The 26,249-nt window shown below is 43.1% G+C and overlaps 1 protein-coding gene across 9 annotated transcripts in view; it reads right to left on the bottom strand.

The window, feature by feature from the left end:
• Nucleotides 1–26,249, bottom strand: part of LOC132907675 (AF4/FMR2 family member lilli-like) — a 162,615-nt gene that overhangs the window by 11,201 nt on the left and 125,165 nt on the right. For all 9 annotated transcript variants that reach the window (XM_060960988.1, XM_060960990.1, XM_060960997.1 and 6 more), the window contains one exon: nt 12,247–12,280. In XM_060960988.1, coding sequence (XP_060816971.1) covers nt 12,247–12,280 — 34 coding nt within the window. The remainder of the gene's footprint in view (nt 1–12,246; nt 12,281–26,249) is intronic.

The raw sequence follows: 26,249 nt of genomic DNA, 5'->3' as shown, positions 1-26,249 counted from the left end.
CATTATTACGAGGTCGTCCTTTCATCGAATTAAACGCTTTGACGACGGCCCCGTGTAATTGGCAACGAAAAAGAGACCGGAATTTCTCGCGAATCTCTTCGGATCCCTTCTCTCTTGCTGGCTGCCGTTCAATGGAATATTTTATTCGTACGGGAAATCCGGTTATCCGGTTTCGTTGGGATTTAAACGTTTGGTCTTCTCGACGAATCGCTGGGATACGATCTATTTTCTATCGCAGGGTCGTTCGAACCAGATTCGTCTCGGTCCTTCGATCGATTCTCTCTCGGAATTCACGCAGAATGGACACGCCACATTGTTCGGAGGACGAGGCTCTGAAGATAGGCAGATAGAGAGAGAAAGAGAGAGTCACGCGTGTCCATTGTCTCGATAATTGAAGCGTCGCTAGACATTTACCGGGAACGAGACGAGAGGATTTTAAAAAGAGGTAGAACGCGATTCAAGTGCACGAGTATACGTGAAGAGAGGCACACGAGGCGCCCATTCGGATCGCTCCAGCGAACAATCGTTCGTCGGTGTTCGCCTATTATCCATTAGCTCATCTGCCAGTCTCTATCAGTCCGCTCTGGCGACGGCACGTGCTCCTGCCTGCCTGGAACACGCTCGATGAATCTCGGCCGCAAAGAGTGCCACCATTGCGAGAATTAATTAAGCCGGGTAAACGGCGAGGAGCACGTAAGCAAACGAACCGCTTAGAGCGCAGTTTACCTAATTACTGAATCCGAACGGTTGGGAACCGAGTCGGAAACAGGTTAGAGAGCAGACTAGCATCGTGTCGCCGACTCAGGAAAACGGTGATTTCGCGGATTTACAGAAATTTTTTTATTGTAGTTTTAAGAATGATTAGTTCGAACCGTTTAATCTTTAGAGTGTTCCGGTTGGATATATAAATTCTACGAAAATTATTATTGGTACCTAAGGATGAATTTAGTCGCTTAGGCTGATAAACCGGGAGCCACGATATTGTCAATTAAATTATCGAACGATACTTTGGATTGCGGGTCTATTTAGATTCGTACATTATACTTTGATACGAATGATATTTAATGAAGTATGCGTACAAAGTATCATCTTGATTTCTAATAAAGTTAAACAATATTTGAAGCTGCATACGTCTTACGAAGAGATTCGATAATTATCATTCGTAATCTCAAGATTACCTTACAAGAGAGAGAGATCATCGAAATCGACGAATCAGCGAGAATCCAAGAGAAAACTACACAAACAGTTCGTAGAAACAGCAGACTATAGCAATTAAAGCGATTTTCAGGTGAACGATGAGGCTCACGCGGCGCTTCTCCGTGTTGCGTAATAATTAAAGCTAGGAGTGCGCCTCGGACGAAGCCGTGGATCGCGATGTGCCTGGTAGGCAATTCGTAAAACGGGAATCGCATTCCTCGTTCCATGCGCATTTATAGACGGTGGCGGTCGCAGACTGCGACAGTAAGTTCTGCTAGCTATTAAAACAGGGACGATGAGACGCAGGAAATATGGAAGGAGGTCGTCGGTGATGTAGAAGGCCGATGGAGGACGATGGAGGGTGAGAGCGGTGGAATCGTTGGAGGTGGCGATGAAGTACAGAGGAGAGAGACCAGAGTGGATAGAAGAGAGAAAGGAACGAAGTCAGTGGTAGTGGCACGTAGAATTTCACCAGGCAGACTAGCAAGCTGCCTGTTGCGAATAACTTCGGAAGTTCCAGCATGTATACCAGCGTACCAGTTTCTCTCTCGGTCTGCTATTTCCTCTCTCGTTCTTGTCGCGGCAAAGCCTTCTGTCTCCTCTTAACTCCACCCGTCTCTTTTCGTCCTTCGACGCCTCATTCTGTCTCTCTTTCGTTGCATACTACCTCCCTGCCTGCCTCTCTGCCCGCACCGCTAGCTCGGTTCCTCCTCTCGTATCTCTCCTCGTTCGTTTTTAACCCCCTCTGTACGCGTTATCCAAGCCTCGCCACAGATATATACTCGTTGCGTCTCCGTCACCAAAACCTCCCCTCGCGTCTCTACCCCCTCTAAGCTCCCTTTTTAACCCCTTATTACTTCCCCTTGCTCCACCCGCGATTCGATTCCGTCTCTCTTTCCTCCGCTCCCTCCCCCACACAGCCCCCTTCTTCACCGCATCCTCCACACGGTTTCACTGGTTATCGGTGTCTCGTTTCGGCTCGCCTTCAACCCCTCGTTCGCTTTTTCCCTCGTCCGCTTTACCTTTTCTGGTTACACGCTATCTGCATCCGAGTTACCTCCACGAGCTGCAATCGCTACACACGCTACCCTACTCCCACCTCGACCAGGACCGCCCTTTCTCACTTTGCGCGTCACGAACGTCTATCTCAGCGTCTTCGTCCTGCGTCTCTGTCCTTGCTACCAACCCTTCGATTTCATTCCCTCCTACCGCGTAGTTTCCGGATACGCCGCATGTGCGAGCACGCCGTCTGCGAGAAGCCACCACGCATCTGTCGACCGTTTCTCGATGGGGGAAAGCACGCGTACACCGACGACGTCGAACGAGGAGCCGCGTCGACGATAATTTTGGTGCGAGCAGTTGTTTAAGCAATTGATTTCACGATAGGTGCTTCGAGACGTAGTTACGTGTTGGCAAAGAGTAGCGACTTTTGCGAGGGACGTATTTTACTTGTGTTATAAGAGGACGATGGATTACATGGGGAAATACACACGAATAGGCTGGCGAAAGATAAAAATTGACGCACGGTCAGATCTCTAGAACGTGACCTTCACGGGGTTTTTTCAGAGCCTGCGCTGGGTCGAATAAATGTCAGCATGATCTGTGCCCTTTCTCAAACATTTTTATATCTTGCACATTTTTCCAGTTAAATTGGATATATTAAACATACAGTATGTATCCATGCACGATAGTCATATCGTCAATCAAAGGGGTTGTTGCAATAGGAAGCAGCTCCCACAGGCCTTTCCACTAATTTAAGGAAATCAACAAAAATCGACTAAAAATCAAGTACATAGATGCTGCTTCGCAAACAAGTTATAAATTCGTAGTTAATATTCCTAATAATAAACTTTTGAACGCAAAACCTATTCTTTCTCTTCCAATAAATATGATTTCAATAACGATAAACCGTTCCATTTACCAATATTATTAATTGGAAAATTATTGTGCAAGAGGATCTAGTTTGTAAGTTAATATCCTGTACTCGATATGGAGTGAAAATAAATCGTTTAAATCGAGCCTAGATCGTTAGAAGCAACACGAATAGGGATGAGTATCAATGGTGTCGCCAGATTCGAGGCGATGCGGTAGAGAGAGTCAATGAACGCGACGAATCCAAGGTACATAGGATTAAACGATTAGCCTTTAATCGTCGAACCATAGAATTGTCAGAGGAAGCTGCGAATCTCGTCGACTATGTCCTGGAAAAAGAATCGCGGGACCGACCGCGTACAATACACCGGGGGAAATTGAATTTTTCGCGTACGATAACCTTCTCAGAATTCACCAGCAGCGTCAAACGCAGGCCACAAAATACCCACTGCTTTTTGTTATGAAATTCTTGAATGTCGCGACTGTTCAAAGTTTTCGGGGTGTAAAATGTGTTTGCAAGGAATTTTATCCCAAACGTTTCGCTAATATCAGTGGATACGAAGCCGTGAAAGCTACATATTGTAGCTGCTGTGCTATCTAAACGACGGTATGACATTTCTTAGTTCCGCGGATACTTCTAATATTTATTTATCGTCGATATTCTCAGAAACTGTTGTTGAATTACAATTGTCAAGAAAGATACCAATAACTAAGTCAATTCCAAATATTTACGTTGTTTATTTGATAAAAAAAGATAAATGTTCACGAATTAAGTGAATACAATTACAAATCTTTTAGATATAATAATCTTTTCTTTAGAGATCTCCTATCTTTCTACATGTTTTTTCGATTCTTTTCAAAATAAATTATATCGTATGTACATTCGAAGACCACAGGAAAAAACATGATAAACTTTTGCGTTCTATAGTAAAATAATCTTAAAAGTCCATACGCTATCAATCGAAACTGTACTTCTGGCACTTGTCTTTTATTTAATCTTGGGAAGGTTACAATGAATATTCGCAAATTTAAATTTTATTGCGTCGAATCAGAGGATCTACCGAACGTGGGAGGTACCGATAAATGCCAGTATCGACGATAGCTGAAGTATTTAGATAAAAGAACAATCGCGTTCATCAAATTTGTAGTATACTTTCATCAGGAAAGTGCTATAAATTACACACTAAATGTTCCATAAAGCACCTAAACGATTTCATTCTCTTATTAGTTGCATATGACAACGTATTGTTCAGAAATAGAAGATAAGACACGAGATTTGCCTAACGCGTTAAAGGCGAAAAGTTGGAGGAAATACGTCATTCGAAAAAATCAAATTTAAAATTATCGATGGTCAAGAATCGAAACTAAATTTATATTACTGAGAAATTTCAACGAGGCAAACTGGTGGTCAAAAGTAATCCGATAGCGAGAATTGCAGCGGAGCTTCTTTGCTTTTGCAATTAGCAGTCGATAGGATTTAATTCTCTCGTTGTTTGTGACACGCGTGTCGTTGGTCCGTCGACGACCGAGTTAATTTCGTGCCGGCCGCGAAAATAGATGCGCGCGCTGCAAATCAAACGGTACCCAACGCCCCAAACGCTGCGCCGTCGATCGACGCGCCGTTGCGACGGTGAAAAAGTTGCGTCCTCGCAATATCAGCGCGAAACCGACCGCCCACCTGTCCCTCCGCCCTTCTATTAATAAAACTCGGTCGGTTTTACGGGAAACCGCGACTCGTTTATTTCAACGGGGATCGTTGCATTGTGCAATTCTAACTTATCCCTCTTTCATCCCCTTTCCAAGGAATTTTTAACGAAATCTGTTAAAAACGATGACATTCTCGATCGCCAGATAGATCTAGCGTGAAAATAAATGAAAGTTTCATGGTAATTCGTTCTAGTAAGGGAAATTCGTTTCTGACAAAGATGATTAATTGCTATTATTTGCAAGTAATTTGTGAGAATTCTTTCTCTGTGAATAATTTCCTATTATCAAAAGTACGTATTAGGATAGGACCTATAATTTAACAAAAATTAGCTCTTGTTAATTATTGACGTTGTCAAGAGCATTTACGGGAAAAGTGTTAATACGAGCCTTAGAATAGTCTGAAAACGTCAGTTATAAACGTCAGTATGTGAAACCGTCAAACACTCCAGATAATTAGATAAGATTGTCGTAAAATTTTCTAACAACAATTTGTTGAAATGCATTATCAAGTAAGACACATAAAGTACAGTGATTTGAAGTATCGCGAAACGGTGAAAGGGAATTCCAAAGATCGATCCAATTAATATCTTTGTCGTCACTTAGATTCTATTATTTCCTTCAGCTATTTTCTACGATTTAGCGAAATTTAAAGAAGCTAAAGTACATAATCGTAACGATGAAATATTATGAAACTGCTTGGTTCTTGAAGGATCGGATAGATCAATTCCACGTTTATCGGAACTCGAATCGCGAAAAGTTACAACGTAAACACCAAGAGCAAACGAATCGACGTACGGAGGGTCGGGAAAATGGCGTGCATGAAACGCGAGCGTATTTCGCGTTTCCACGCGAATCGCATAATCAACGATGCGCATCGTCTGTGTATCGTCGGCTTAAACGGCTGGATTCCGTGAGAACGAGGTTCGAGATAAATTGAATAACGACACGCTTGTTCCAGTGAAATTGCTTAGGCGCAGCGTTCCGCACGGCTCGATTTAACGCCAATAAAACGATATCCAGCAACGCGACCCATCGTCGTTCCACTTTGTCCTTCCTTTGTCCTCGATGCCCGTCGACCGAGAACTTTTCCTTTTCCACCGCCCTCTCTATCCCTCCACGGTGAAAAGAGACAACGAAAAGAGTAAGAATTTCGGGGTGTTCTCTCGGTCGCGAAGAATAGCGTGACAGAGAAGGATAACGAGATTCCTCCGACCATCGATGACGGCTCGACTGTTTTAAACGGAGCCGGAAAACCAGTTAAGAGCGAACAAACGGAGTTACGGGCCGCTGGGAGCCGCTGCTACTCTATCAACGATCAGGCTAATCCGGTTTAATCCGCGTCTTAGTTAACACCATGGAAAAGCCGTGGCACGTCCTTAGAGACAGACGGTTAAAGCTTCTTCTCCCACGTTCCATTTGCGCCCTTTCTCCGACTGCCCGCTTCAAGTCACGACCTTCCACGCATACATTACAACCCCTAGGGATTTCGTACGACTTCTCTCAAGAGTACAAGTGGTGGGAAAAATATAGAGAGGTTACGAATTGAAGCGTTAAGGAGACATAGATATCGATTGGTATAACGATAGCTAGACGTTTATACACGTGTATGCGCGTGGGTAGATACTATAGAGATATGTTTATCAGGCGTGAATCAGTGCTGCGAAGAGGAAACGTATTGAATTTCCGATTAGAAATGTCATTTATGAATCGATATTTAAAGCTTCTACTGACTTCAATTTCACTGTATTAATTCCCTGTTGCTTCTTACTCTACGCTAACTATTGTATCGTAGTTGTAGACTACGTATACTCGTATTATTCTATATCGATAGGTAAGTAACTTACGCTTGGATTAAATTCAAGTTACTACAAGATCTAACAGTATCTGGCTACTTACGATCAATAAGTTTTCTTTTCGATGGAGGTACGAGTGGCGTTCGTAGAGAAGAACTACAATTGGAACTAATATCGAAAGGCGTCGGTTAAAGTAAAAAGATTAATTGACTCTAGCCTCGGAACAAATCTTTGCGAGGGACAAATACGAGACGACACGAGTATTAGTTTTGCTAAAAGTCGTTCTTACGAGAGGTAACAAAGACAGTTAATAGACGGTGTCTAGAGCTTTATCCCATGGTAAAGTAAGTATCACGGAGTTTATTATTTTGCCTGGTAACCAAGATCGACGAGCAACGGAGATTCTTTGGAAACTTGCGCGACACGAGTATACTTTAATCGAGCCAAGATCCCGGCCCGAAAGGTCAGAAGTTAATTTGATAATTTCGATTAATTTTACGAGAAGAAGCTTATCCCCAGGGTAATGATCGTCTATCCCCCCTCAACGCCTTTGCTCGCGTTTCCTCGGCATGAAAATTGAATTTAAGGAATTACGCGGCATCGTTTCCGTCGAACGACAGAGTTTCCATGAATCCTATTAGCCCTTCCTGTAAACGATACTTCTAATTAACCGGCTCCGATCGAGTCGTCATGATTGAACGTAGTAGATCTTCTTCCCCGAGTTCGGTAATTTATTAACGTTTTCAGCGGTAAGTATTGAAAATATAGGTGTGTGAAAAATGAAGTTTGTTTAGCGAGGTAAGAATTTCTCGTTAGATGGTAAAGCGTAGAATATAATATAACGTTGACTGTAGTGTAACATTCGTCAAACTATGGACGGAAATAGAATTTAAAAATTGTTAAGATTACGTGTTAAAGACAGTGGTAAAATACAATGTGCTAAGTTTAGCCAGAATTTACATTTTAAATTTACCGCCAGTAAGTTGCAAAATTTCAGTTTTAATTTTCTTTCTACGACGATATGCGTACTACAAAACAAGAATAAGCGTAATTATTACGATATAATATGGCATTTATAGGTAGAACGTAAACTCCGACGAATAGACTTCGACACTTTCTATATTGCAGAATGTCATCCAGTTTCTAAAAGTAGCGAATACTTTTAAAATTCACCGTTTTGAGAAAACGGAAATATCAACAGCAAATAATTATGTATCTCTATTTGTACGACCATATCGCTGAAAGTGTTAACAAGTAATCTTACAACGTATACCCACTCGAATAGCGGTAGTGATCGAGTTTAAAAAATAAAACGATGATATCGATAAGTATTCAAGTTCTATGACATCAGCTGCGATTCCTCGAAAGATCGAGCGAACAGCCGCAGATTATCATTTTCTAGAGCCGTAAGTATGCGAAACATGTTTATCAAGGCAAAGTCTACGTAAGTATGCGAGTGGCTAAACCAATAAATCATCTGTGCGCAAACGCGATAACCGTCTGGCTAGAAAATTAAGAGAGATCAACGGAGGAAAAGACAAAGATGGGAAATAAAAAATTGTCATTTTATCACGATTCGAGGCAGGCAACGAAATCCCTTATCGTTCTGCACAGAGTCAGGAGCCCAACGTTATCGGAATTGGACAAGGCCGTGGGTCGGTTGGCTGATAATGCACGAACCTTATTACATATCGTCGTTCTACTACAAATATCGTCTCATTCTTTGTTTCGTCTTACCGCGTAAACGGAAAACTAAGACGTTACCGAATTTCTATCTACGTAACAAAATTTGATCGTGAGATCCGTAACAGAAAAAGTTCTCGTCGAGTTTCGCGACTATTTGGACAGAGACAAACTTCGCTAATCGGGAACTCGCAAAGTGATTGAATAAATGTTACGCAATGTTGTTTGGCTCTGTAAAGTTATTCAATAAAAACAACTTTTATCGTGGTTTCAGAACTTTGTGATTGAATTCAATAAACACGTCGAGGAACGAGATTGAAAATACACGTCAAGATTTATAATGCACAGTGTCACGTGGAGATTTAATTGCACGTGGCAAGAATACACGTGGCACGCGTGAAATCTTTAAAAGCGTGGTACGATTGAAAATGTCAGTGAATCGTCGATAGTTCGGAGACTCGGTTCGCGTTGATAGTAACTTTCTATTTCTAGCTAATTTTTAATACTTTACCAGTGTAGCTATCAAATGTAGGACCATAAATTTCACGTCTCAAATGCCATTACATTCGACCGTATTATTAATATTTATATTCAAAGACGGTTAAATATATCGTTATATGTATTGAATATGTATGCTTGCAATCCAACGTCTAAAATTTACCGTACACTCTCTAAATAATTGGTAACGAAACAAAGTAAAAAAGAACCGCGAAGCACCTGTTTATATAATAATTCGTTCTTAGAGACTCGTCGTAGAGACACGATGGCGATTATGGCCCAGGAAACAATTAGGGCCGATGATACACGTCCGACTACTATATCGCGTGCACACAACCGATCGGAGCCCTCTTAAAACGAGGCGTCGAAGCGGCGTGTTAATTCGAACGAGCCGACGCGTTCGACGATTCACCTCTTCCTGATTGCCATCGAACCTTTGCGAAACGCTTCATCGAATTCAGCCCGCCAATCTTCATTACTCTTTACGATTCTGACACTCTTTGACGAAATTTAGCGCACCGATCGTCGCAAAATTCACTAACGAAGTTTAGTTTTCTACCACGAATTTAAATTCCGTCCGATATTTAAATCACGAGACGCTAAAACGGAACACATTTAAAATAACAAAAACACGGAGGTTCTTAGGTGCTAGGATCCGTTGAACACGAGCAGTACGCCTTATTTTTGCAGTTAGTTTTGGTTTTCAACTAGTTTTGCGTATTACAAAAGCTACAAGTATCCATTCGTAATTCAAGAGTCGATACGTGGACGTATCGCGAAGACGTTGATACGTGCAGAACGAAGAAAGAACATTATTTGTGTTTCTATACTTTTTACTCTGTATCATATACCGAGTGGTGAAGAAAATATCGAGTTTAATTTTTCAACTATTTTCGTGCGAACATCAAATCGTTTAATGAATCATACACAAGGATTAACGACGATAGAAAACAATACGATGAAATTAATTGTACCATTGCTTGAAACGATTGCGGTTAATAACTCCTTTCGTTACACCAAGTTCTTCGACGATTTCCACCAAGGGGAAAATTATTTCCTTCGTCGATTAGGGAAAAAGCGAATCTATTATTTTAACGACGTTGACATCACATTTACATACGTTTTAACGTTATCGCGTTCGTTTAAAACGATGAACTTTGCGTGGCGTAAAGTTTAACCGTTAAAAAGATGCGCCGTATGTAAATCTCTCCACATATGTAGAAATATAAATATATAGATATACTACCACAGAGCATCGAATTGCACACGTGGCATATGTTACACGTATCTAAAAGGCTTTAGATACGCTTTGATTTGTAATTATATTAAATTATATCAGAACGAGTCGACGAGTTCACGGAAAATAGAGAATCGCGTAAATAGCGAATCGAATTTTGTTTATGCATCATCGAGTTTCGATCGTGGCGAGAAAATCACGTCTACCGACAACGATACGACCCAGTTCTCCATCGAGGAAGCCTGGTAGTGTTATTAAGGGCAGTTACGGTGGTCGAAAACTCACGACGAACTGTGACGGAGCGGAGAAAGAGGGATGAAAGTGGGAACGTGTCCTGCCTACCGTTCCGAGGCTCGTTAATTTTCTTTCTGCCTCGATAGGAGGATGAATGCCCCGATTTCAGGAAATTGTCCCGACTGATCTATAAAGATACCGTCCTACTAATCTTCCGCGATATTGCCTCGAGTACGTCGACGCCTAATGCAGCGACAGTTTTCAGCGTTTCACGCGTGTATTCAACAGTATATCGAATTGTATTTGTACAAACTACATATATAATGTATATAGTATATTATGTTGATCGCGTACTTTTTATCGGTGTTCAGTGACATCAAATTATCGTATTATTGTATTTCATCGAAAGTTATATTTTGCGAAAGAATTGAAGGAAAAATTGCGAATTTTATAAATGTATGCAAAACTTTGACAAATCTAATCTTCTATTCGTTATTCTATATACGTATACTTATACAATATGTGTATAATTGTACACGATTGTCACAAATCTGACGACGAGTACTGTTTTGTCGCTACATATGCATTGCTCGTTATTCGATAATGTTGTGTGCGCACTATGAAAACATCTGCATGGAGCATAAACGCGTGTGGGTGTCATCGCGCGTTTTCCTCCGATTCTAATTCACATTTGCCAAAGTAATCTTCTACAAAACGTGTTCCTAGCTTCGGCTACGTTATGAAGTGTATTTTCAAAAATTCTATTCTTCCCTATAAGACGAAGGATCGCGAAAAAAATATCGAGAACATTGAAAGTTAAAGTCTCAGTCAAGCGTCGACGTAGGAAGCTACAAAATATGGTGCACTTTGGTATGCAAATACAATAAGTATGTACAGCAATATACAATTCTGATTAATCATTCACGAGATTACCGCGATTGCGTACTGCCAGTAAATATTACGTAGTCGGCGATTTCATCTCGGATTGTGGTTAAGAACCGACTCTATCTTCTACGGTCTCTGTCACGAGTTTGCTGACAACATTTACTGTTTACGATAGAATATACCATAAATAGCTGATCGTGCGTATCATTTGAAATAACATGGTTCGCGAAGGAGAAAACAGAAAGGAAAAAACAGGCGATTGCACGAAGAAAATGCATTGAACGGCGTTAGCTATGCAATCTTCGTTAAACATCGATGGTGCACTGCAAACTATACCAAAGAAACGCTTATGGAAATTGCCGGTCGAAAATCGTGTTGATGGTGAAAGATACGCGAGACTGCGGAGCGGAAGTTTCCAGGTGGGACGAGAAAACGGCGACACAGCTTCCTGTCGACACGTGGGAAACTTTCGAGCATCTTCGTCGCCCAGTTAACTCCAACGTACACGATTACGACGCGTCTATGTTCTTCTTTTTCCTAGAATTTCGCGTTGCAACACTGTTATCGTTCACCTCAACGTAAATAGTCCGGCCGTGTTTGCCTTTGCACGCGAGATCCCCCGGGAACCGTAGGAAAATAGCGGAAACTGACGTTGGATGCTAATAAAAAAGCAACGAGAAGGTATAAATGTTTGAATGGAAAAACGACGCGATCGAAGGATGGATTTAATTGAAACGCGCCGATAAGATGGCACAGTACGGGCGCGCGCATAATTAATCTCGTCTTTGACGGATTAATTCTCGTTAAACCGGTTCCGGAGTGCGCGTCTCTAATATCTGGCGCCATCTATGCTGCGCGATATAGCGGCGTAGCGCGTCGAGTGGATTCGTTCGTTCCTGGTCTCGTTAAACACGTCCTCGAGTGGAACGAGATTCGCGAAAAATCTCCACCATCCATCAACGTTCTACCGGCGGCATTCGTGATTTTCTCGTAGATGATTAGCTGGCAGGAATCGATAGATTCCACACAGAATAATAAAATGCAACGCGGCGATTTTAATGCCACGACATTCTGACTGCCGAACGGATGATCGATCAAGTATTCAAGTATAAACGTTTGAGAAATCAGTGGAATACTTACGCCGATAGTCTGATGGCGGTGTGTCTCTCACGCTCTGAAACAGAAAGAAAAAGGGATGGTAATTAGCATCGGCTAAGTTAATTAACGTCCGATTATCGACGACCAAGGACAAGCAACGAGACGGAGGCAATCAAACCCGATCCTATCGTTTTGTCTAACATAATGATATCGTTATATGGAAATACGTTCGCAGTACATCTGACAAGGAAGCGATAACGGCTTCATTTGTCGATAACGGATGCGGGAAAATAGAAAAAAATGCGGTCGCTTACGCGATCGGTCAATCGTTTACCTTGTCCTTGATTTCCGATAAGCGCGATTCTGACGCGAATTTTCTGACGTTGAATCGAAAATAAGTATGCATGTATACAGTATAGGTGCACAAGTTTACTGGAATCCGGTGCTACCTTGCTCTTTGCCAGCGATGCATCTTAAATCAATTACTTATTACGCAAACGCGCGCAAACAGCATGCATAATCGCGCTCGAATCGTTGAATTATAACTGCAACGATCGTTCCTAACTATACTTCAGCGATTTTCACATCTGCCGGGGGGGAAAATTATTTTCATACGACGATCGTCCTCGACGACGCTCGTGATAGACGGCTTCTTTCATCTGACTCGAACTAGCGGATATCAATTGTGGAACTGTGAAAGCAATGGTGCGCGCGAGGGAACGTGAAATTTTTCGAGAGATCCCCGAGCGAGGATCAATTCGTTCGACGTAACCTTTCTTAATGCCGTTGCACGACCAGCTAGCTCTCTTTCCCCTCTTAGAAACGCAACGAGCCAATGGAGAAAGAAAAGAAGAAAGGAGCTGTGACGAGCGACGAGAGAAATAGAGAGGCAACTGCAAACCCGGTCGAGGAGGCATTGCGTAAACAATGGAAAGCGGCATGCACGCACGCACGCACGCACGCACGCACTCACGTATGCACGCACGAAGGCAAGCAAGTACAGCATGGGAAAGGGGCTACGAGCAGAGGACAGGCTGCTGGGACTGGGTCAAAGAGAGGGAGGGTGCCACCAGGAAAAGGGGACACTCGACCTCGACAGAGAGGGTTGCGCGTCTTAACAACAGAATTGCCACCAAATTCGATCGTAACAAGCTGCTTTCCACTTCGATCGAATAAAATTTTATTTCAAGATGTAATCGAGAAAGTGAGATTTTAACCCGTTTAATTATTCATTTCATTACTTGCATTTGGATTATCTAACTATTAGACGTAATAATTTTTGTTAAGAATAAGTTTCGTTATATTTACACAAATACTAAACGTAATCCAACTGATTTGTTTCTTTTAACTCTTATTAAGTTGCAACATATAAAGTGGCTGTTTTCTTCGTTTCAGATAAATAAAAATTAGTGCTTTTCATTCGAGTAATCGTATCAAAAGAAGATTTTCATAGAGATTGGGATATAATTTTATGCACGATTGACATTTACGGTGACGAACATAATATACGTATGAAGAAGAACGCTTCGTTTACATAACTCGTACGCAATATGCATTGTATTATTCCTACCTAAATTAATACCACTGCGCCATGGCATAAAATATTCGTTAAATCGTAATGGATATTCAAAGACTACATTGCATCGTCTGCAAAAATAGACCTAAGATACGTACGAGCATACGTGAGATACGAAGAAAAAAATAATTTCAGTTAAATTGTTGCGGAAGCAATTTATAAATGCACCAGTACTGATAGAATCCAGACAAAGACTCTGAAATGTTCGATCTGCCATTCCAAACGCTACAACCCAATAATTTATTTCTAATTATAGAAGATTCTAGTTAAAAGAAAATTCGGCTGGCAGATTAACGAGGCAAATAAACGTCGCCTTATCCGCACGTAGAAATATTCTTGACGGACCAAATCCTTCGACCGTATGACGTTTCATAGACGCGCGCATGTATGTTGCGTTAATGAATTCCATATGTAACGCGATTAATATACGATTACCAAGTTAGACGCATCGCGATGTCCAATTAGAGGTATGATTTATCACACGATCGCTGGTCGAACGAGGGACGCGCTCGCGCGAGCCTTACAACACCGCCGATCGTCATAACTCTCTCTCGTTTCGAACAAAAGCTAGGAAATTCCCTGGCAATGTTCCACCGGCTAATTATCACTGTTCGCCGTGGTCGCGAACCCCCCGTGAACTATTCGAACGGATCGCCACGATTAATCAATGACACGCGCATATCGTGCTCGATACTCGCTCGCGAATAATTAACGTCCAAGTATCGCGAGGATGTTGCATAATTCCAGCGATAGCGTCACGTGCGATGAAAAGTCGTTCTTCTTGTACGTGTTATGCATCAATTACCTACTCGACGATCTTCTTATCTTTAATCGTTATACAAACTTTAATTTAACGTTCATCGACGATGCAATTTCTACTTTACCTTCGATGATATACGCTATTAATCAAAAGTGCTCAAAGACTTGCTTACTTTTGATAAAATGTATTTTAATTATACGATTAGGGAGTGATCGAATTGCAATGATCTTATTCTTTACGATCGCCATAGCTGCGTATAATAGTAACGTATCGTGACTCTTGATCGAGCGTTTTTCAAAGTCACGGTCATTGTCACATTTCATGCAACGATTTTGTTACTTGGCAAACTCTTTGGATTCGGATTCTTGAATATTTAAAATACGAACTGTGCTAAAAAAAATTCTTCTAAATCGATACTGACTGTGACGATAGTAGTCGTAATAGAGATATAATATATTCAAAAAATGTTTCTGTTGGAAAACTATGCATAGAAGAATGTAGAAATTGACGTCATGGCGTATCACGTGAATTACATCAATTATTTCCTTCGTATCATACGCGTTGAAAAGGCAAGCGTTTCTCATGGCACGATAAAGTGCTCGAAAACGCAAGTCAACGATGCGATTCGACGATTCACACCTGATAACAGAAAATAGTTGACAGCGTCTTGAAGTAGCTGGAACTGGAATCCAACGAGCATGACTTATCGTTCAGGTTGCTAACGTTGATAACGTTGATGATGTTTCATATTGCTCGCGATCGTGCGTGCACACGCGTTTCACGCACCGCTTTTCCACAGCTCGCGATCAATCTTCTCTTCGCTCGCTTTTCCCCCTGCTTTTGTCCGCCGCCCGATCGGAAATGACGGCAGCGCTGCGTGAAATCGAACCGACCGCGTTCATTGATTGGCGCGTATGCAAATCACGTCACTTTCGACTCTACCGCACTGTTCCAAGGTCGTCGCGTCTATAAACGCTTATTCGATCCGTACGTCGCTATTCGACATCGATTTTAATAATACAGCTTCGCGTTGATACTACAAGTTGAATCTTATTTCCTTCTTTTTTTTTTTTTTTTTTTTTAATCTTTTCTCTGTTGTATTTTTATTTCTAACGATAAAGCGATATTCAAAATGAAATCGATCTTTGCCGAGATTTATTTATTATCGTTTGTTTTAGACTTATATCCGACCGTGTTTTCGCACAAAAGTATGTGACGCGAGTCGGTATAACTCGAGGGGATGTTGCACTACGAATATCGTGGTAGCGGAAGCGTTTGGTCGACCGCGTACACTCGCAGTGACGCGCATCGGTTGACTGAGGCTCGGCTCGGGGCCCGCTAGGGCCTGGCCCATCGCTGCCAGTTGAATTAACTGCTGCTTGCTTTTCTGCCTGCTGGTAGTCGCACACGCGCCAGCCCAGGACCTCTCAGCCCCGCAGCTTGCTGAGCAGACGGTCGCTTCACCTGCGTACCGACGCCTTTTGTTCAACTCATCCCTCTCCCTTTCGAACGCCCCTCTTTGCTCGCGATCTTTCGCGTTCTTTCTTAACTACCAGTCGTTTTCGTCCACTACCCTCGTTTCACGTGTCTCCTCCGAGCACACTCGTCCCGTTTCTTACCGCGCTTCTATTTTCTTACGTAGTTTTCGTTAATACTCGAAGCGTTAAAACGATCCTACGATCAGAAATCGATCGAAAGTTCGAATGATCGAGGACGATTCTACTTGCCTTCCACGGCCATCCTTATCTCTTTCTTTTCTTTTCTGCTGGTTTAACACACTCGTTCGCTTGTATAGTGGTTCAGTCAATGCGATCAATCACATTTCTTCTTAATTTCTCAATTTCATTACACAAATAGACGATGTTCGATTCTCCAGAGACAAACAATTCACTACCATAATCATCAATTCTCTGCACTTTTTAATCCATGGAGATGATCTATGCGACTTCTGAACAAATCGTTAATGCCCAATGTGTTTAAACGATCGTATGATACGAAATCGATTAAAACTTTGAATGGAGAACGATCGGCAGCTTTCTCGGCTTCTAATCTCGTACATCGTAACGAAATCATTTTTTCATTTTATGTACTTTTACCAAGCACCGTGAGTTCGACGTTCCATCAGATTGCCATAAAAGCAACTATCGATCAGGATATAGCGCATGGTCTGTGTTTATGGAAATGTGTGCGTGCGCACCATCCGTAAAGGATCGGAGCGTGTGTTATTAAGGTGTTCAGTTAGCCGGCACACGCCTCGACGTATGGCAGGCTGGTGCACCTGTTTCAGCAAAAGGATCTGGTTGGACCACCTTACCCTACGATTCTCTCTCTCTCTCTCTCTCTCTCTTTCTCTCTCGATTGCCAGAGAACGCTTTCTACCCCGTTGTTTCGTCCGCTGCTTCTCCGATCTATCTCGATCAAAATTCAATGAGATGATCACGGTCGATCGTATTAGCCGAGGCCAGAGAGCGCTTACTTGAGAAATTAGGTTTCTCTGTGCACCGTCTTGGGTTCTGGATAGACGAGCCGGGTGATTTTTTCCAGCAAAAAGTCGATTCTCAACGCAACATACGCTGTCTCCAACGTATCGTTCGTTTCGTGATTCGAATCGAGTTGCTCCAGGCATCCGTTTCTCGATCCATCGTGATTTAGTCGCTCGCGAAGAATGTGTAACGAGTGCCTTCGTATTCGTTCGATCTTGCTACAGTATATGTATTATTCGGACGGTGTACGTCCTTGTAGAATATATAAAAGGATGACTTTACACGGAGAGAAATATATCGTAGGGTTTTATAATGAGTTTCTGTCGTGATTCGAATATCGCGTCGCCGAAGAAGAATCCACGGCACCGGCTAACTGCGGCGATTATATTCCCTCGTAGCTTCTAATGAGAGTCCGATTGTATTTGCAAACGCTTGTGCAACAATGGACGATTGTTCTGCACCGCGGACGGATATAATTCTCCGCTGCTCTAATCCTTTGACTTTCGTTCAATTGATTAAGCGTCGGGATCGGAGAACAGCGTGATCGAAGCGACTTACAATTAGCGATGTGCTCTCGAACGCTTTGAGTCGCGTCAAACATGCGCGATCGCTCGTACAAGTCTTTGTGTAATTCTGTCAGATTATCGTTAGTCAAATTTCATCGAATTTCACAGCAAAATTAATTTGTTATATGCTAAGAAGGCCAATTAATGGCCGTCTTATAAGTAAATCTAGGTTCCCACGAAACATTAACATAAAGTGGGTATAATTTGGAAAAGTGAGATTACACACGAGATTGCACAAACATAATTCGTCTTCTTCCTATTTGTGCAAATGCTTCTGGAAAATAACAGCTTTTGCTATAAACTAGTTAATGTTACTTCGCGTGTTGGCAAATATTCTACTGCAAAAAAATATTATACCAATAAATGATTATACCTATCACTGTCGATCATGATCTTTGAACATGATTCGAAAGGATGATTGTACGCAGAACCTCCGAAAGATTTGATAAATCTAAAATTTTGAGTTTTTAAAGTTGCAGCGAGTCTGGAAAGTCTTGATTGGTCCAAGTTTCGAAAGTTTAATGGCATTCAAGACTTGCAAGATTCTCGAGTCTTATCGAAACTCCAAAGACTCGAGATTCAACGCTTACTTAAACTTCCAAGAAGTATAAATATCGAATTATGTTCGAAATGATTCGACATTTCATACTATCGTAAACTTCGAATCGCGCCAGAACTAACATTCAAACAACCATCGCTACTTCCGACTGCACTTGCTACATAAAATATTCTATCTAATATTTTCTCATCTTTTAGGATACGTTGAAGTATTCGAAACTACCACCATGCTTTTTGTGTTTTAATTAAATTACGTCATACAGGCTATCAGGGGAAAGCGATTTAACGTCTTAAATCAAACGACGAGAAACAAGGATAGCACGCAGGATATATGAAACTTTAGTTTTCTTCGCTTGCAAATTGGTAGACACGACATTTTTAACTAAATGGGGTAACACACCCATCGTAAGCTATTCGATCATTTTGCAGACATCTATTTCGGCGACAATGGAGATAAAGTTGTTACTGGCGTCAATGAACCTCCGATTTGGAACGCAAGGAATTGAAAAGGTTTCGTTGGGAAGAATGAATCGGTGATGACACTTCCGGCAGCTACGTGTCTTTGGTTCGGACGATAACGAGATTATCGAAGTAAAATGGTGTGTTTTAACGAACGTAGACGAACGAATAGAAATTCTTGTGGGCATGAACGTGATGTGTCCGATAGAACAAAAGACGCCGAATAGGGAAACGATGAGATTGATCGTTAAGGCGACCCAGATTCCCTGAAACGCAACAATGTTCTGGCTCGCTTGCCACGTTACCTGGAAACACCGCCTCGTTGAAAAGTCAGCGTGAGGCAATCGTTCGGTTGCACAACCGATCGATGACAGCCGGGCTTCGCTCGGTTATGACGGTTAATTTGCATCCGTCGAAGGATGTTGGGAAGACAAAGGGAATCGAAAAATCGAAGGCGAGCCTCGATCGATCCCTCGAGAACACTTCGAAAGCAAACGTAGAATGAAATTTTAAATAAACATGGTGTGGCGGCACGATATCGAATAAATAGCGATGTTATCGAAAATTTACGAGAGTAGGGAAAAAAGAAGGGGAGGAAAGGACACATAAGGTTTTGGAATTCTCCCTGGAGAAAAGAAGAAAATCGCAGGAGAAACGAAGCCGACAGGTGCCAGAGACAACCTCGACCCAGTTTAGGGTCTCTGTAGGATTGTCCTAATGCGAAATTGTCTTAAATGAACGCTACGACAAAGTATCTGATCGAAGTCTGTTCGAAACCATCTACGATTGTGTGTCGCTAGGTTCCTCTATTTACTCGACGTTTACATAATTAGTAGACCCGATAACCTCTTTATCTATGGCAAACTCGTTCAACAAGGTTGTCGTTAAAATGGAAAAAACGACGAAAACAGCGCGCGCAAACAGAACGTACGTCCATTAGAATTTCTAGTAGAACGAAAAATCGTAACAGCTAGACCGCAGGTTAAAATTCGGGGAAAAATGCAGTTCAAAAGAGAACCGTGAATAATGGAGCATTATTGCGATACGGTTACGTCCAAAAGTCCCGCATAACGAAACAAATTGTTGGACAATGAGCAACGAAAAACAGGATCGTTAGATTCATCGTTCCGTAAGCTTCTACAAAATGTCAGTCACAGTATGTAAACGCGACTTCCTTCGAAAGCACGCATCGACGTATTTATTAAGGAGGTCGACCCCCGGGCGTCGGAGGATCTCGAAGGACGGAAGCTCCTTTCAGTCAAAACCGGAAGTTGCTCCAACTCCGAGAGGAACTTGCCGCGAAGGAGAACCGCTCGCACTTGCGGCTAACTTTCCAGTTTCTCAACCGAAGGGAGTTCCGAGACGAGTCCCTGGCTGCGCATCGCGAATGAAGAGCAAACATTTAACTGGCGCTTGCAACCGCGAAACCCTCTGATATCGTGAAAGAAATCACGCCGTTTAATAAGACTTCCTCTAGGATTCGTTCCGGTGTATCTTTCCTCTAGAATTCTAAAATTAATTTAATGTTAATTACAATAAGCAGGTAAAATAGCTCGCTAACGTGCAACTTATCGAGTTTAATAACTGACGTATGTACATTGTTGTTCAAATGTCTCAAAACAATTATTATACGTCGGTTCCAAAATTAGAAAATATTAAGCACGTAATGCAAAAAAAAAGAAAGAAATAGAAGATGGGATTTATGCTAATGTATTAGTGATTTTAATGGGACATACGTTGGCTACAGAAAGTATTTGCGCACCATTGTTTTATTACAGCATCTACCCACTACTAACTAATTAGGTAGGAGTACATTTTTCGTCTAATTTTCTCGTGTCTTCGTATAATGGCAAAAGTTCGATACGAAAATGAAATGTATGGAATCTGATTAAAAAAAAAAGAAATGCTTCACTGGCACAGATATGGAGCTGCTTGTTTTTTCGACAGGTTCGTATAAATGGACTTCTGTTATAAAATATGCAACGTGGATATACTGGTGATATTCAGAGCATAAAACGAATCTCTATTCAGATTTCATTTCTGCGATTGTCTTCATAAAAATACAAATTTACACGAACACGTGCACCTAGATACAACCGTGACTACGCGCCATGCTATCGCCAGGATCACGCATACTTACATATATCCATTACAGGATACTAGGAGAAAAGTCGATTCATGCCAAAGGACTCGACGAAAGTTGACTCGGCGTCCCGTTCGGTTAATAAACTCGTATTCGACACACGTCAATGCCTCCGTTTGCCGGCTGTTCGGCCACTATTTTACCCCCGTTTACCGCGCCAACCACTAACCAACGGGTCTCGGTGACCGCCACGCTCCGCCACTTCGAGACTCGATATCACGGAACTGGGTCAACCGAATGATGTATTATCGAATGCGCCGTTCCATCAAGCCGTGCGTTCCACGGGGCAGCCAGGTAAAAAAATAATGCATCCCCCCTCCCTCGATCATATACATACACGCCTACGGAACCAATTCGATCGATCTTAACGTTCGCGTCCACCTTCGAGTTCGTTTATTTATTTGCTTGGAACTGAATGGATCGTTGACCTAATAATATATTGATTTCGACCGCGTGCGCGCTCGATTGACCAGCAATTGCTAATCATCCGAGCAAATCCAATCGAAGGGGTAATACAGCCAGCGATATTAGATTATAATCCACATAATGGGGTTAACGTAACCATTCAGAATGTAGTGTAAATTGTTCTTGGAAATGTAGTTGCAAATCTACCGATCTCGTCGGATTTAATTAAATTTCGGACGAACAGACATTCGAAGGACTGCACTTACGTAAATTAAGACACCTCGTGTAAATCAGAGAGCGGGATTTCGCTCGTTCGAAATCTGAGAAAAGACGGGGAAGAAGAGCCTGGACGGAGTGAAAAGTTCTGTACAAAGAGTTTGTAGAAGTTTGCACGGAGTCCCTTGGTTCGAGAGCCGTGGCTCCAAGTCGAATAAATTAAAGAAGCACGTCGACGCGAGTGTTCGCACACGGATTGATGGCACACCAAGCTGCGGCCGGATCGCCGAATTGCTTTTGGTTTGGCATTGAGCTTAACCCGCGCTTAATCGATACCACGCCGAAGGTCGTACGCTTCCGTGGCGTCTCCGCTTTCTACCTTTTTCTCTCCTGTGTTCTATCCTCGTGCCGCGATTCAACGGGCACACGCGAACCCGTCGCGTGTCCGCTCCTTTGATATCGCGATACGAGATTGGCGTCAAAAGCCGATCCGTGACCCGTGTTCGAATTAAGCGCCCGTAGATCATCGATTTGATAGCAAGGACGAGAAAAGTTTTTTTTAATTAATTACTGAACGTTACATTTAAATATCCGGTTATCTTGTTGAGCAAAATACGATACCAAATTCTCCTAGTTCCGCTGGAATCTATCGCAACTGTTATAAAATTTGTCTAATTTTGTCTAAGACTGTAAAAGCTTCGCGAAGGAATTCATCAGACGAGACAAAAAATTTGTCGAAGCTCGTCCTATTCGATGAAATACTAATTCTGCAAAACTAAACTAATTCTGCAAAACTAAACTGTAAATTCTTTTTCGATTTCGCTATAAGCTTTTCAATGAACCCCGATATATTCCAATAAAAGCGAATGTGAACTTGAGGTCTGAATGAAGTTATTTCCAAGTTCTGGAGCCTTCGTCATGGGAAACGAGTACCAATGATCCGTAACTCGCCATTGAAATTCCATCGTAACTTTCGCGCATATATTCGCGTCTCACCATAGAATTGGCCGATTGGCTGAAAGGCAAACCGAACGACCATGAGGAAGAATCATAAGCTAAGCGAAGGGGGAAAGATTAAACGAGCCTGAAGAGTTTTAATCGAGCCGTTTTGCATTTCCTTCCTATTCTCTACTTCGTTTCGTTCCCCTTTCCTATTTTTCCTTTTCCCTTTCTCCTTCGTTTTTTTCCTTCCCCTTTTCTTTTTTTCTATAAATCTCCATCGACGACGGTCGACGAGGAGAAAAACGAAGATGCTCGTCGTTTCGGCTCATCGTTGACTTCCGCTCGATTTGCATTCGAGAGCTGGCTCGATATCTGCCTTATGAATAACCAGCCCGGCTCGGGTCAGATCGCCGGCAAAGGGTGAACATCTCTTGCTCGTCCTGCACTCCCCTTCGCCCCTTCCCAAACTCTCCGCGCGCATCTTTTCATATAAGATTTCCCAAGGAAAATCCTTCCCGTAGACAGCATACCGCGGCGAACGAGAAACGAGCGCAACGGCTCGAAGAAGCAGAAAGGATCTCAATGGCTCGTCCCTATTCACCTAAAACTGGGGATATAAAATAAATTTTGTGGGCTTAGGCAGCCGGTTGCCGGCAAACCTTGCTTGAATGCCAAGAACCGCGGCGAAAATACAGAAAGCAAGAGGCCAGCCACGGGTGAGCAAGGGTTCCGCGGGATGTTCTTGAAAGGTTCGTTTATATCTTCGTAACGGCGAATTATTAAGAGAAAAGAATTCCCTTCGCGTTCTAATTGCTAAAAGAGCCCTCCAATTAAGACGAAAGAAAAGGAGAGGAGTGCTCGCCTTCTCTCGTTTTCTTCTCTCAGTCTCGCTCGCTCTTAATTAACTTCTCGACGCATGACAATTCTTCCGAGCAAAAAAAAAATTCATTCGATAAACTGAAGACGCTTGAATCGAGTCGGGCCAAAGCGACAAAGAAGACGATCCACGGACAGTTAGTTAACTACCTTCGTTCCAAGCGTGCCATTCGTTGTCGAAACTTTACCAGATGTAGGAGACGATTTCTGCCACCGACAATTTTTGCCACTGTGCTTCGAATGCTAGAGATGCATAGACGAGATATTCGAATATACGAATCCAGGAATTATACTCGTCAACCGTTGAAAAGAACGACGTTACTTTATATATTTTGTATCATTTACTTTGGTGTTTACGATTGTTTATAAAACTGTAGAAGAAAGTGATTCATCTTTTTCCTCCGTTCTTCGATTTATTCGTTTCAATTACACACCAACCACATATTCAGACGAGAAGATTGAAAAATTTAAGAGGCACGGGATTAATCGTCTTGGCTTTCGAGAGGATCGCGCGACAAATATCGAATTAGCGGCGAGAGGGCAGATCCGTTTGACCCACGATTACGCACGAGAAAGTCGCAGACGTCCGTTTCCGTGGCGCGATGCATGTGTTCTGGTCTCGTGTGCAGTCTTCTCCGATGGATTCGTGCAGGAACGGAAAGGAGAAGGGAGAAAGAGAAGGTAGAAGAGGAAGAGACGGAGGTGGGTCATCGACTTCGTCGACGTGACGCAACGTACACCATGCGTCGAGACGCTTCGGCCAAGCGTATCGGCCTGGTAACCTCTTCCTTCCGGAAGTGGCCCCTCCCGTGTTCGCACGTTCGTTTCTCCACGGAGAAAAGGAGCGCGCGAACGCTCCAGATACATTGCACGGCGAATTAAAATCCTACGGAGCCCACTAAATCACAATTGTAAATAAACCAACTGGTCAGAAGAATATATATACTCGATCGAATCGAAAACACGGCTGCATTATTCGTTTCCAAAGCTATTATTGAATCGTGACGTACCGCCGATGATTATGCGTCGAAGGTGCGACCCGAACGCGACTGTGTTTCGTACGAAAAACGTGATTCACCATTTTCGTTGGCTCACCGAACTATATATAGATCTCGAGAAGAAGTCTTTTCTTGGCGGAAGTGGCTCCCTTTCACGCCATTTCTTACGTCGTTCGAATAGGTGCTCGAATCATCGAGACAGCGATTAAATTTTAGAAGGATACGATTCGGGCGCGAAAAGTGTCGTTGAACTTTTCAATTGAAACGATCGTACAATACCTCGACTTTTGTCTGAAGGACTCTTTTGACAGAACGATCGATTCAGGTGGAAGAAAAAAGGATGCAGGAATCGATGTATTACGGTGAAAGAAGGAAAAGCGTGGCGGTCGATCGGTGGAGAACCGTGACGCGGGTATTCCTTTGGCAGTGGCCGCGAGAGAACGAGTGCATCCTTTTGAAATAGCGATGGATGCGACGATTCTCTGCCTGGCGAACACTCGAATATCAGTGAATAGGTTAGCAGGGTTAAGAGTAGCCAACGATCGAGCGCGTGCATTCAGAAGCGAAAAAGGGGACGTTGGAGGTGAGCGCGAAGGCCGTTTTAAGCAATAAAACGCGAACAAGTAAACGGTTGGTGATCGAATCCGCGGGAATAGATCAGCACGAGGATAAATAGGGCGAAGAAAAGACCGGAGGAGACGAATCGACGTGGTTCGGCCATAGAGGGTGCGAGAGGTAGAGGGCCGTGGAGGTGGATTTAATCACGTTAAGTAACTGGGAGCTGCTTGCTTGCCTGGTTGCTTGCTTGCGCGGAGACTGATTCGAGGGTGTTGGCGGGCAGAATAGATAGGAGGTAGAGGAGAGCCGCTAGGGTAGAGGATGGATATGTGTTATCGACCCCTTTCGCTTCGCCTCTCTTCTTCTCGTGTCCCTTCGACTATGGCCACCCTTTTTTCCACGCTCTTCTGCCGCCACTGTTCGCACCCTTTCTTCTCTGTTCCCGCGCACAAAATCGTTCTCCCTTTTTTCCTTTGCCGCCGCCACCGCCGCTTGTGGCTCGCGCTCGATGAAAGACGAAATGAAATTCCGCGCGGATTTCGCGTATAAATTCCACCACCTACTCTCTCCCACTCGCCTCCACTCGCGCTCTTACCATCATCGCCATCGTCAACACTCTCCGACCGGTCTGTGAAAAGGAGAAAGGAATCCTCGAAACTCTTTCTCGTTTCGACTCCGTGTTCCTCTCCGCGCGATCGTTAACGATCCTTTCTTCTACCATTCTGAATGAACGGCTCCCTTTCAGAGAGACGTCGCGTGCCACCCTACGAAGACCGCGTGATCGATATCGTATAAACGCTTCTGTCTCGTCTTTCGCGGTCGCATTATGCGCACCGCTCGCAGTCTTATAATTTATCGGGAGCAAAGCGGTCGCGAGAGTCTCCGCAGTCTTTTCTCGCAAGACCTTAGAAAATTTGAAGAGGATGACGATGGAACAGCGGGAAACGGGTCGAAGGGGTTGAAAAGGCGGCGTTCGTGTCACGGGGCTAGCGAAAGGGCGCGCTTAACAAGAGACGGGAACGCCGTAGAAAAGGAGAAAACGAGAGTCGACGAACCTAACCTTTCGATCGAGGCCGAATCCGACGTTATTAGGAAAATGGACCTTCTCTCCTTCTTTCATTCTCCCTCCCTCTTTATCCCTTAAACCCAGTCGACAATAAACTCTCTTTTCCTTGCTAGCGTGTCTACGTTCGAGTTTTTAACGTCTGGCTCGGCTCGCCGCTGGCAATTTGCTCTCGTCGAAGAAACCAGGCAAAGGAACAACTTTTCCACTCGATCGAAGTAATCCGCAACACCGTATACGTAGATACGTACGGTCGTGTTAGTCGAATATGGTTAAGCGGAAAAGCCGTCGGTTAATAAGAGAAGCACGGTGATACTGGCATACGCGGATGTCAAAGGAGATGACGACATCATTTGCCGAGAATCCGTCCACACGGATGAGCAGAAGTAACGCTGGAGGCGCGTCATCCCGCAGTTACGCGATCAAACACTACAAATTAGCA

Source organism: Bombus pascuorum, chromosome 6, assembly GCF_905332965.1.
Source record: "Bombus pascuorum chromosome 6, iyBomPasc1.1, whole genome shotgun sequence".
Taxonomy (NCBI): Eukaryota; Metazoa; Arthropoda; class Insecta; order Hymenoptera; family Apidae; genus Bombus; species Bombus pascuorum.
Note: the sequence above shows the minus strand (reverse complement) of the source record. Positions and strands in the feature narration are given on the sequence as shown.